Here is a 13,604-nt window from a genome sequence, read left to right as displayed (position 1 = left end):
AACTTTAAACAGGTGCAAATAAGGTATTAAGCTCATTTACATTATTTATACGAAGACGTTTTATCCAGATACTCTTGTTAGACTTGGATACTGCTGTATCCGGAACATCGTTTACCCTGCGTCGAACGATGCCGAAGTCAAAAACCTGGAAGCGTGATACACTCATATAACTCGTTGTTAGTGACTTAAAGTAACACTGAATAGTTTTCCCATGAGTTTCCTTAAAAATTAAAAACAAGATCTCCCAAGATTAAATTAGATTAATTTCTTTGCCTTGTGATATCAGCATGATGAAGTTTGATGATGACATTATTATCGAAGATGCCCGGCCACCTATTAAAACATATTATAATTCCTGAAAAAAGACTTAAAATTACATTCATTTAAGATAGATCTCGTGGGATAAGTACGATTCCAAACCCGTCCCCTCTTTGCCGGAAAGAGTTTGAAGAATCACAAATATATAAGTGTTAGCTATTTTTATTATAAAAAATGAGAAGAAAAGGGAAATAAAAAATGACAAAAATGTTGGGGAAAATCAGTGAACTGTAAACAACTTAATGCCATTCTGTGAATAATATGTAATCCATAAAAAAGTAACTGAAGTCTGATTATGAGAATTTAACACACTTTCTCTCGCTTTTGTTATTGAGTTTCTGTTGCTCAGTTGGTACAGTAGAACATAGCGCTAAATACGCTAAGGTCATGGGTTACGTCATGCTGAACGCACACACTAATAAACCTTCCCTTTAGTTCACAACACACATAATACACTTAAAAATAAAAAAGCACCTACAATACCTGTGAATAATTGGAAAAATAAGTGTTTTGACCAAACTCAAGTTGAAAAAAACGTCCAAATGTAGTAAATCAGATTACACTTTAAGAGAGATGCCCATGGCAAGTATCAAGTTGGATGTGAGTTGATTTTACATCAGAATCTGGGTCAAGCGTTTAGACTGCATCAGCAAAATGTGAGATTGCGGCTGTCAAAAGGGGATTTGTTTGTCCTTTGCACGATTTACACATGGGAATCTGGGCTTTGAAATGCATTTGAAAGAACAACACACAGATTCAGTTGAAATCACCATACACAAACAATTTCAATGGTTACAGTATCTGTCTTCATACAGTATAACAAGTAAATGTATGAGTATCTTTCTGCTTTTTGTAGTGCCTCGCGTAACTCATCTTCACCATGAAGCGAGTGATGTAATGCGTGTTGAGTTGTGTTTTGCTGTGGCGTTGTGTGACATTTGCAGTGTTTGGGCTAGAAGTCATTCTGTGTGTGATCACCTCTTCTCTTCCATACACACAGTTTTCTACAATGAATAAAATAGAGCCGTTTGAGGAAGCTATGCTTGATGTGTGTTGTCAGTTTTTTGGCTTGTGTAAAAAAAATTCTGTTAAGGTATTAAAGTAATTTTGAACTTCCCATGACATTACACATGACATTGTGTAATGTGTACATTTGTTCATACAGTATGTGTGCGATGTTTCCTTCATATCCACCTTTTTCGCAATGCGCGAAATTACCCATTATGCCTTGCGTATGCGCTTGGGGCTAATGCTTAAGACTTGATCCCATTAGTTAGGCATTACAAGGTTAGCTTCAAAGCTTTTAAAAGGACTTTTTAATACTTTTATGTCATTTAAAAGAGCATAATGTCAAAGAGCAGTGTCTAAATTATTTCACAGGGACCGCACGGGCATGAGTTTTTAATCTAGACCATACAAAGCATCTTTGTTTCTCACCACAAGAAGTTGGACAGCGACATCTACTGGGATGATGACATTAAACTCCAGCCAGCGGGCACATTTGATATATTGTATATATATATGGTATATGTTTGTAGACGGCCAAGAGCTCTACATTGGACGAATTCTTTCCATAACCATCAACAGTTCACATTTCTAACGAGTCCAGTGTTCTTAACAAAGTCACAATCTACAGGAAGATTTTGATTAGATTAGATTAGATTCAACTTTATTGTCATTACACATACAAGTACAGTGTAACGAAATGTAGTTTAGGTCTAACCAGAAGTGCAGTTAGCAAGTGCAGGATATACAGTTAGAATAAATACAGAATACAATATTATACAGTTATGAAAAAAATGTTACAGTAGGTATGTTCTATGAAAATATGACAGTAGGTATGTACTATGAACAATATATACAGATGACTATATACTATGAACATTAACACTATGAACATTAATGTACAGGTGGATATGAGCAGATAATAATTTAGACTAAACAATAGTGCAAGTGATCAAGTGTGCATAGATTATTGACATTAGCTGTTAATGCAATTGTTGAAGTAACAATGCAGTGGATGAGTTAATGCGGTTATTAAAGTTACAGTGCGGTAGATGAGTAAGATACCCACACCAGATATAAATAAACCTGATCACATTGCGTTGGATCTTTTATAAAATAACACAGCATTGGAGACATCTGGATGCTTCAGTGTGACTGGTTCTGGTATTTCAGGTAGCGATACAGCTGCTGTGTTGTTAAACGTGCCTTTATTTATAGAGCTACAATGCTGACTTGGCCAAAAATACACCTAAATACAAACATTACATACAAAATACTGTTAAATAGTGTTTATTTCCTGTGTCATCCAATGTGAATACATTTGTTTGAATACAGCACAACTGTAATATTAAAAGAAATAAATGATTATGTCACTCAGCCTGGATGTATGCTTCATGTGTAGTGATGTACTATGCAATAACAATAATGAAAACGAAGTAAACAATATGTTGTGAGTGCAGAACGCGGTAGTCAAAGCCAAGACCGAGCTTTACGCTCTTGTTGTGCCACGCGGTAAAACTCATTCAAAAGGTTTTCTGAGCTTTCTGTGGCTGTTGTGACAGTCTTTTACCGCAAAAATTATTAGAGAAACTTAATTTTTAACCATGAACAGGAATGTCCTATAACACAGTAACAAATACAAAACGGAAGAGGAAGTTACTCGCGGTAATGGCGCCCTCCATGGAGACATGAAGAAAAAGGTGGATATATGTGATGTTTTGGCTGTACATGGCAATTCCTTCTTGAAAATTCTTAATGAAACTACGGTGGTGACATCATACAGTTTTTGTTTTAACTAGCCCATTCTTTCATCTCAAGTGTGACAGCCAATCAGATCAGAGCTGTTATCGAATGCTTGTTATTTCTGAGCGCAGTATGCATGTGTCTGTGAGGATGCTGTTTGAGGTTATAATCTAATACAGTACTCTTATAACATAATAATGGTATAATATGTAATATATATCAGTTGGAATAAGACATTTATTTCATTTATTTATCCTTTTTATTGATTGAATGCTTACAACAACTTAAAGCAGGAAGGAGAAAAATAACATCTTTGGCAAATTTTAACCTCATTTTGTCCGTCAGGTGTGGGCTTCTGCAGGTCGGTGATCGAGTTTTATCCATTAATGGAATTTCTACAGAAGATGGAACGCTGGAAGAGGCCAATCAGCTGCTTCGAGATGCCGCTCTGGCCAATAAGGTCACACTGGAGATCGAGTTTGATGTGGCAGGTTAGGCACGCTTGTTTCACTTTCTGCTGATTTTCTATTCGTCTTTGATTGGTCACAATTGTCTTTTAAATTCATATAATGCTAATAGATCTACCTCAAATTGTAATAATGCTGTTTTTGTTGATACAGAGTCAGTTGTGCCCAGCAGTGGAACTTTTCATGTAAAACTGCAGAAGAAGAGAGGAGTAGAGCTAGGCATCACTATCAGTGGTAAGATATGACCACTTACTCCTTATTAATATTAGATTTTCTTACAATATGGATTTGTTTAGGTTAGTTAGTCATGGCTGGATCATTTCTATAAAGTCTGGTGATAAGACCATTATTAAGAATTGAATGTAATTTAATTCAATATTAAATATTATATTAAATTCAATATTATTAATTAGATATAAATCATATAAATAACATATATATGTATACATAAATATGAATACATTTATATGTTCATGAAAAAGTATCATAAATACTCTATATACAATTTTACAATTTAATGTAGAGTAGTGATATAGTTTGTCAATACGTTGAGATATTCAGTCACTGTTTAAGATTTAACAGGTCCGAACACTGTGAATTATTTTAATGCTAACCACAATCTGAACAACTATATAATACGTCATGTTATTTCTCATTGTTTTTCTTTTATTCCCATGTTAAGAATATGACAATGATTTGCATCACAGCGAGCTACTGGGAATTCACCTAGTTTTTCATGAATCTATGTAAACAAACCTGACCTGTTTTCATCATACATTGTAACGTCAAAATGACAAATTCAAGCTTTTCCTCGCATATTTTCAAATGTATCTCGGAAAGGAAAACATGCTGGCTGTCTTAAAATCTTCTCTCCAAGATTGTACTCTACAGTATCTTTACCGCCCCCTTTCCCTGTGTGCTCTCCAGACGTATCTTCTTTGAGAAAAACATTTGATCATGCCAGTCCCGTGATCCTTTTTAAGATTTTCCTGACCTAGTTACTGCTCTTCGTTTCACTTCTCAAACCTGCCAGCGTGTACTGAGATCATCTCAGTGAGATGTTATCCGGAAACGCTCGTAAATTGAACCCACACAAACTGTTTGGACATCCGCTCTATTTGTCATGTGCTCCAAATGGAACATGGTCCAGTCCAGACCACGCTATATACGACACGTCTCCTCTGCCAGTGTCCAGAGTTATATTACATGCTGACACTTCTTTACTGAGGAACTGTACTTGCAGACCCCTCTGCTAGTCTTTCGAATGAGTTGTTTACTTGATGTGCCTGTCTGGCTTCTTTCCACCTGACGTTCCTCTGATAAACACTACAGGATCACGGGCCATTAAATATGCAAATATGGCCATTTTGTTACCTTAAAAGACTATTGGATTAAAGAATATGTTGATAAACATAAACACCCATACACACACAGAAACATACTGTATATATATATATATCAAGTTTTCAAATTATTTTCTTTCATGCTTTTAACACTTACCAAAAAAAGTTATGTTTGGACATATATCTTGGTGATCAGTATTTTTTAAACATCAAATATATACCACTTTATTTCTCTAAGTACCGTGGTATTACAATGTCTTCCCATCATTGTGGTTCACTCACATACTTTGTTAGTAAGGGGTTTATCACTTCACACGTGATGATCTTTTGAAACCATTTGAAAAACACAACATGCTGATGCATGCTGATCATTTTTACACTCGTGCTTGAAATCTGCTCTTAAATGTATTATTCCACGTGTGCAAGATTATTCTCCCTGAACCCTTTCCTCATGCGTATGGCAGATTCAGATAAGAGTTTTCATTTTTGCTTTGAAACCGTGCGTGTGTGTCAGGCATACTGACATGTTGCCGTGTTGTTGGGTTTTCCTCTCTTTCAACAGCCAGTAAGAAACCGGGAGAGCCTCTTATCATCTCTGACATTAAAAAAGGCAGCATGGCCCACAGGTAATACAAACACGTGTGTGCAAAGTCATACAACCACAACACACACTGCAAATAAATGTTCACCACGGACACCAACATGTCAAATGCATTTGAAAGATATCATGTGTAATAATGACATTTTCTGAGGTCAGAACAGATGGAGGGGTTATCCTATTTAAAGGGACAGTTCGCCCCAACATTTATGTACAATCTAAGATTATTCACTCACCCTCATGTCCTTCCTTAAAAAAAAAACTAAAGCATTAAATAGCTTTTTATGACTTCACACGTTTCTGTTAAAGGAACATTTCTTTGCAGAAAAACAAGTACACGAGTTTTGTGTGAATTTGCGGGACTGAAGCCCGTTTCATGGTTGATTTCTGCAGAACAGGAACTCTGGAGCCAGGAGACAAGCTGTTAGCAATAGATAACATACGTCTGGAGAACTGCTCTATGGAGGACGCCGTCCAAATCCTCCAGCAGAGTGAGGATCTGGTCAAACTCAAGATACGCAAGGACGAAGACAACTCAGGTGTGTGTTCATATAGGGCTACGGTTCATTCGCAGTCTTGATCATTAAAGAAATGACATTTCTTTTAGAAATATGCAATTAGGGGTGTCACAATATACCAGTATTTACATAAACCGTGATATTAAGACTGGGGGGAAGATATAAAATCATAGTTATTTTCATGCATACATTTTTCTGATCTAATTTGTAATTATTTTGGGGGATCACCCAAATCTGGTGGGGTAATTCCCTGCCCTCCCCCCAGATCGGAATTTCTATTGAAAACAATGATCATCGATATTGTGCTAATTCTACGTATAACATACTGTAAATAGTTTAGCACCTGTTTAAAGTTTGGCCATAAAAGCCACAATGGATACAAACTCTCTTGCTCTCTCTCTCTCTCTCTCTCTCTTCAACTAAGTTGAATTTCACTGATAGCATCACTTTTTTTGAAATAAGTTAATAGATATCATGATAATATCATTAATATCCCTATAGTGCATTTCTTTTCATGATAACCATGTAGTGAAGATCTGACATTATTTTGGCCCTATACACAACAATGGCAATAGTCATGTACAGGAATTTCTTTATATGTATTTGCCGATTTATGTGCTATTTAAATAATAAATCATTGTGTTTCTCAGTAATACAAAAAAGTATTTTACGGTTCTAACTTCTTTCAAAATGCAATTTCTCATTAATGTGTTACGTCATTTTTTACTGATTTTGTTTGAGTTTATTATAAGATTTTGACATGGTACCAATGCATACCCTACCTTCAAAATAGAACGCATATCTACATCTGACCACCAGGTGTCAGCATAAAACTACTTACAAAGACTAGTTATACGTTTTGGATACACCTACTCATTCTTTCTTTCTTTCTTTCTTTTTTTCTGTTGTAAATAGTTGTATTTTTATGTTTTAAACGGTGTGATGTTTGTAAATCTATTTGTAAGCGAAATTTATATTTGTTTACTAAAGCATTTTCAAGCATGTAAGCACAAACATTTAGATCAAAAGCTTTATATAATAAAGATAAGAGACACATTAAGTCAGCCAAGAATGTCCACATTTCCAGTAATGTATTTTAACTATATCAAGCATCGTATCAGATTACAGATCCACAGGGCGTTATTTGTTGGCAAAACAGAGGCTAGTAAAACGACATTTTTGTTGTGAAGAGCGACACATATGTGGTTAAAATACCAGATGACTCTGTGGTTGAGTCCTATACTTCCTTTGAAGTGAAAGTGTGCGAGTAGATCTGCAGACGGGTCTCAGTGGTGACCTATTTCCAGCTTCATAAGCAAATAAAGAGCTAATTTAAACACCTCTTGTGTTGGTTTTGTTGAATTATTCATTGTATATCAATAGTATACTGATTTGAATGAAAGTATGAGTGGATGCTCTTTTGAAGCAGGTTTTTGGAATACTCATCACCAGGGCTCTTGGTTGTTGCAATTGGTTGCCAGGGTGTTGCTGTGCAGTTTCTAAGGTGTTCTGACTGGTTGCTAGGGGCGCTGCTAGGTGCTTGTTAAAGGGTTCTGAGTGGGTACTAGGTTGATACAGTACCATGTTCAAGTGTCTGTAATATTCTAGTCCTTAGATCCCTTCTTCAAGTTAGGATTTAATGGAATTTGTCACACATTTTATCATCTGCCAGACTAAAATCTGAAGTTAGCGTCATCGCAGTGTCACGCACATGATAATGGTTACCATTGCCAATATGAAAACACCCAGATAATTCATTCTGAAAATGAAATTGAAAGAATCTGATAATTGAGGGCTTACTGAAATAAAGAAAGTATGATATGTAAATATGAAACATAAGTTCCTTGAGTACTGTTATGGCAGGATACATAAATCTGTCAGAAGTTCAGTAAGTGCTTGTCATTCCTTTAGGTGTAGCGCGTAATTGCAGGTATGATTTCAGATAACGCATTTATGACTCATTCATGGATTTTGAATTGTTGCCGCAAGTGACTTTTAAACAGCTGTTAATGGTGACAAAGAAATTGGGCAATAAAGCATTGTCAATTGCCGCTTTCCATAAACAGGATACACTTCGACAGGAATCCTGTGTCTTTTGTTGTTCTATTATGTGTTTTATTAATCATCCAACATTATGTTGACCCGGCATGAATTTGTCTCTCTTCACCCCCCTCCAGATGAGCAGGAGTCAACAGGCTCCATTATCTACACAGTGGAGCTAAAACGGTACGGCGGCCCGCTGGGCATTACCATCTCCGGCACGGAGGAGCCCTTTGACCCCATCATCATCTCAGGCCTGACCAAGAGGGGTCTTGCTGAGAGGTGAGCCCCCCAGGTCAGACAGGGCGACTCTTAAAGCCCCTTCTGCTGCCCTGCAGCCAGCGAAGCACATTCTGCCCTTTCTCGCTAAGATCTTTTTTTGTGGTTGTGCGTGTGGTCTTCTCGTGTAGCATTTCATTTCCTTTCTGGTCTAAAGCTGAATGTTAAATGTGATTGGTTGTAGAATTGAACATAATTACATTTCGAAATATCCATATGACCAAAAACGGCGATAGGTGAAGAAACATTCATACGTTTGTCATTGTTGGTTTATATTTTTGCAGGACTGGAGCAATTCATTTTGGAGATCGAATTTTGGCCATCAACAATGTTAGTCTGAAGGGTAAACCCCTTAGTGAAGCCATACATCTGCTGCAGGTGGCAGGAGAAACCGTCACACTCAAAATCAAGAAACAGACCGACAGTAAGTCATAAGCAGAAAATATTTGAAGAGTTTATTTCCAAAAAGAGATACACAAAAAACTAGTTTTTATTCTGCGTTTCTATTAATATCAATCAATCTGCAGTTTCGATTTAAGGCATAAGAAATACAAAAATTGTGAAATGATAATTTTTGGGGAAATTGTCTTCATTGTCATGAGAAACCAAAGCTTAATGGTTTTTATTTAAATGTTTATTTTATTCTCATTTAATCAATATTTGTTATTTTTTGTAAAAGGCACCAAATGTGAAATAGATGTTATGCTTTTCAATTGATATCTTACTTGCTTACAAATATTATGACACTTGGCAGGAAATCTTGACAAAATGGTTAACAGGTGCAATACTACGACCTACTTTAAATTATCTAGAATATAATATTAGCACATTATCAATAATCACAGTTATTGCCTTTCTTTGACACTCCTAATATCAGATATGATGTGATTGGGACACTATAAAGGGATTTCACTTGATATTAGAACGACAAAACACTGGCTGTCATTTCATTTCAGCTCCTGATGATAAGAAGAAAGACAGCGACTTGGAGAATGAGCTCAGCGATAATGAGGACGACTCGCAGAAGACCAATAAGCTGTCAGAGATTTACTCCACCACCATCCCCAGCGTGGACTCGGCCATGGAATCATGGGATGGATCGGGTATCGATGCTGGTTATAGCAGCCAAGGTGGGCTTGACTTGGTTGAGACAAATGTTTATATATTCACAGTATCTTCATGATAACTGTGTCTTAAAATAGGGAAAAATTGTTTATTGAGTGAGTGAGTTTGCCACTTAAGGCAATTTATTTTTAGAAAAGCTTATTTTTAATGGTTATTCCAACCTATGCCAACAAACAAGCCCCTCACAGATTGCATTAGTGTCAAATTAAATATACGTCTATCATGAAGTCCTTGATGTAAATATATTGACAGCTGTAATTATAACCAATGTTTTACCTTTTGACATGATCAAACCCAATCCAAACCCTCCAAAGGTGCCTACATCCATCAGGCCGCTGGCATTGCTTTACACCCTCATGAGTGGCGTAGCACCAAACAGAGGAACAGCACCCCCCCTACCACCTGCCGCAAAAACTACCCCTTTAGTGACGGGGGCTTCAGTGAAGATGACTGGGACAAAGCTGCCGGGTAAGACCAATACCAAAGATTTCTGTCACCTTATGTAAATAAATGTATGCAAATTAAGTGAAAACATATATAGAGCTTTGTATAGTTAATTTCTACACGACAAAGCGACTGTTCAGCCAAAAACTATTCTGTCATCATTCTTCTGCAAAACACAAAAGAAGATATTTTGAACAACGTTGGTAACCGAACAACATTGACCCCCATTGACTTCCATTGTATGAACACAAAACCACTGAGGCATTTCTCAAAATATCTTCTTTTGTGTTCCAGGGAAGAAATCAAGTTTGAAAGGTTTTAAACAAGGTGCGGTTGAGTGAAAGATGACAGAAATTTCATAAAAGTACAAGGTACATTTGTTAAGTACAGGGTTTAGCCCTACTTTTTCATTCGCAAGTCTCTTCCCCTCACTGACGTGCCTCAAGGGACTTCTTAACATGCCAAGGCTGGTGCCAGGGTGCCGGATATTTTGCCAGCTTGAATGTCTCTGGTCTCTTATCTCTGCTTGTGTCGCAGATACGGTGGCCAGCAGCATGCCGACGGTCTTCTGTTGGAGCAGGAGGACAACTTTTGGTGCCAGGCCCTAGAAGACCTGGAAACGTGCGGGCAGTCCGAGCTACTGCGAGAGATTGAGGTACTAAAAGCTTTTGAACTAATCTCCAATTACTCATAAGCTGCCAATTAAAGGTCCTGTGTATGAAATTGAGCGGCATCTAGCGGCGAGGTTACGAATTGCAACCAACGGCTCACTCTTCCCCTCCCCTTTGAAGCACTACGGTGGCTGACACAGGACTAACATGTCATCACGTTTTCGCTTCTTTGTCGAAGTGGATAACGTAGTTACGAAATACGCTCTGTAGAACAGTTTGTTCGTTTAGGGCTACTGTAGAGACAACATGGTGAATTCCATTGTATGTAGATAGAAATAGCTCATTCTAAGGTAGTAAAAACACAACTCTTCATAATGTATGGTCTTTATATACCTCTTAAGACAAAATTGTGTTTATTATATAGCATTTCTGTCAATAGATCCTGCAAAAAATTACACACAGCACCTTTAAGTATTTTGAGAGTAATTTCATGACTGTAGATCTGTGCTGACCCTGCGTGTCTTGATTCGAGTTAAAATAGATTGAATTATAGCATTAAAGAGACCGAACTCAAGTGAACTCTCAATTAACACCAAGGGCACAGCATACATTTCCGCTAGCAGATCTTTGGAACTAAACCAGACTGAATCTCATTGAAGGAAGAGGAACATTCATTGCACGAGCATCATGGCCTCTGGTTAATAGTTTTATTTGATGTGATGATTACATAATGAATATTACGTAGAGCTCACATAGGAATTTAGTGGCCCAAGGATGCGTTCTCACATGACTTCCTTCAGGGCTTAAATGCATTTAGTTTCAGCATTACACAGACTCAAAGAAGGGTAAAAACATCCTGGTGAAAGCAGCTACTGACATGTTTGAGTGAAATGTAGTAACCTCCAAATATAGCCTGCACCAAAGCAATTTATCCAGAATACATACAGTAGGTATCTCTCCTATTGACTTTTAATGAAATGAACTGAATAACCAATTTTTTAGGGGGGGACGGGGGGGAAATGACTCATCGCTTGTCATTGCCACCCCTAGGCTTCAATAATGACCGGTAGTGCTCTGAGTCTGGGCGTGGACGGTGGAAAGTCTCACGCCGAAACTGTCGGCCAGTCAAACCTCAGCCCTCTACGTAAGACTCCTTACCTGCACAATGAGTCTAAAAACAAGAGCACCCTCCGCATATCAGAGAAGACCTGGGAATCACGGAGGATTAAAGAAGAGATTCAGGACATACTGTCACCCACACCTTTAGAACTACACAAGGTGGGCAGATATCCAAAACATCAGCTAAAACACAACACATTGTACGTATTACAAATTCTGTATGTTTTTTCCAGCATATGTGTTTGTCTGGGGAATCAAGAACATCAGACCTGTTATACACACACATATTGGCAAGACTGGGATTTGAACATACAGTTTTAGGGTTGCTACAGAAATCATGCTACAGAAATCTCTGGTATCTGGTGTCTTTATTTTTGTGGAAAACATTGTTTGAGAGATAGTTCACCAGAAAATGAAGAATTTACTTCACACCTGTATGACTTTCTTTCTTCTGCAGAACACAAAAGAAGATATTTTGAAGAATGCTGGTAGTCAAACAACATTGGCTCCATTGACTTCCATTCTATGGACACAAAATCACAGAGACATTTCTCAAAATATTTTTCTTTGTGTTCCACAGAAGAAAGAGTCATATGGTTTTAGTGGGTGAATAGGATGAATAAATAATAACAGAATTGTCCCTTTAAAACAAAAAATGCACAAGCCACGCCCACTATTTTTCTCAGTCGACATTACGTTGTACTCGGAAATGTGTCAGAATATGGAAATAAAATTGATCGCAACTTCCGGTTCACGGGGACTTTTAAGTTCAATCAAACCCATAACACTATAATTTATTTAAAAATATTTATTAAATTACAAAAAAATTCTAAAAATGAACTGTATTTTTTTACATCAATACAGTAGTAAGCAGTCGAAAAGCTGCTATAGATCTACACATCATTGAATGATAAATGAATCGTCATAAGTCACAACTGGTGTGAGAGCATCTTTTTCAATAAAGACCCAGAGGGGAAGGCAGGGAGACACTGTTTCTGATGCTTTTACAAGAACGCCACATCAAACTTTAAAATGACTGTTGTTCCTGGATTGAATACATGCTGCTATATTAACCAAAGTCAAATCAGATAAATTGTGACTCAGAGATCTGTCCAGTCAGCATATCTGTGGTCTAGTTCCTGGGAAGCTGACATATCCCAGGAGTTATTTTGAGGAATGAGTTAAGGATTTTTTGAAAGTGAGTTCAGTTATTAAATTTTTTTAATTACACCGTCGCTTTTAGACTTAATGATTGACAACAGTACTCTATAACAATGACAACACAAATCAAAGAAATCAGCATGAGCTAAATGATAAGAAACAAGCTTCTGGTTAAATGTATTAAATTATTTCTGCTGATCAGGTGACAGTGATGAAAGATCCGGAGAGCGACGACTTCGGATTTAGCGTGTCTGACGGTTTCTCGGAAAAGGGTGTTTACGTGAACATGATCAGACCTGAGGGACCGGCGGACCGTGCTGGACTCAGACCCTACGACAGGATCTTACAGGTGCCCTCTTCTCAGATTGACACTCGAACCTTCTACCCCCCCACGCCTCTGATACCCCTCACTCAGCTACACGATCTGCCCCGCTCGGTTAAATATAAACTTACTCTGAAAGAGAGAGAGGTATGACAGCGTCTTTAGGCCATTGACACGGCGAGTTAAAAAATTATTCAACTGTATTTTCCCGTCTTGGAATCGGTTAAGTGAGAAAATGATTCAATATCTGATATTACCTTTACATTTTTCCCACCAGGTGAACCACGTCCGGACACGAGATTTCGACTGCTGCTTGGCCGTCCCTCTCATCACAGAAGCCGGAGACAAACTCGAGCTGGTGATCAGCCGAAACCCGTTAGCACAACAGGGTGTCATCCAGCCCCATGACTGCCAACCCCACTTCAATCCTGTAGGCCATTCCAGAGAGCACCAGACCAACACGCTGGACCTGTGACAGCCATAAAACAAATCTGATTGCACTTCTATTCTA

The 13,604-nt window shown here is 37.7% G+C and overlaps 1 protein-coding gene across 1 annotated transcript in view; it reads left to right on the top strand.

Moving 5' to 3' along the window:
* grip2b (glutamate receptor interacting protein 2b) overlaps nucleotides 1-13,604 on the top strand; it is a gene marked incomplete at its 5' end in the record, with an annotated part of 85,160 nt that extends 71,556 nt beyond the window's left edge. The window contains 12 exons of the mRNA XM_079470906.1: nucleotides 3,412-3,557; nucleotides 3,687-3,767; nucleotides 5,439-5,502; nucleotides 5,868-6,013; nucleotides 8,170-8,314; nucleotides 8,596-8,735; nucleotides 9,268-9,441; nucleotides 9,751-9,904; nucleotides 10,418-10,535; nucleotides 11,542-11,769; nucleotides 12,974-13,120; nucleotides 13,371-13,604. Of these exons, the coding sequence (XP_079327032.1) occupies nucleotides 3,412-3,557; nucleotides 3,687-3,767; nucleotides 5,439-5,502; nucleotides 5,868-6,013; nucleotides 8,170-8,314; nucleotides 8,596-8,735; nucleotides 9,268-9,441; nucleotides 9,751-9,904; nucleotides 10,418-10,535; nucleotides 11,542-11,769; nucleotides 12,974-13,120; nucleotides 13,371-13,568 (1,741 nt within the window). The 3' untranslated portion in view covers nucleotides 13,569-13,604. The remainder of the gene's footprint in view (nucleotides 1-3,411; nucleotides 3,558-3,686; nucleotides 3,768-5,438; nucleotides 5,503-5,867; nucleotides 6,014-8,169; nucleotides 8,315-8,595; nucleotides 8,736-9,267; nucleotides 9,442-9,750; nucleotides 9,905-10,417; nucleotides 10,536-11,541; nucleotides 11,770-12,973; nucleotides 13,121-13,370) is intronic.

This window comes from Barbatula barbatula (genome assembly GCF_947034865.1).
Source record: "Barbatula barbatula genome assembly, chromosome: 13".
NCBI classification, from domain to species: Eukaryota; Metazoa; Chordata; class Actinopteri; order Cypriniformes; family Nemacheilidae; genus Barbatula; species Barbatula barbatula.
Note: the sequence above shows the minus strand (reverse complement) of the source record. Positions and strands in the feature narration are given on the sequence as shown.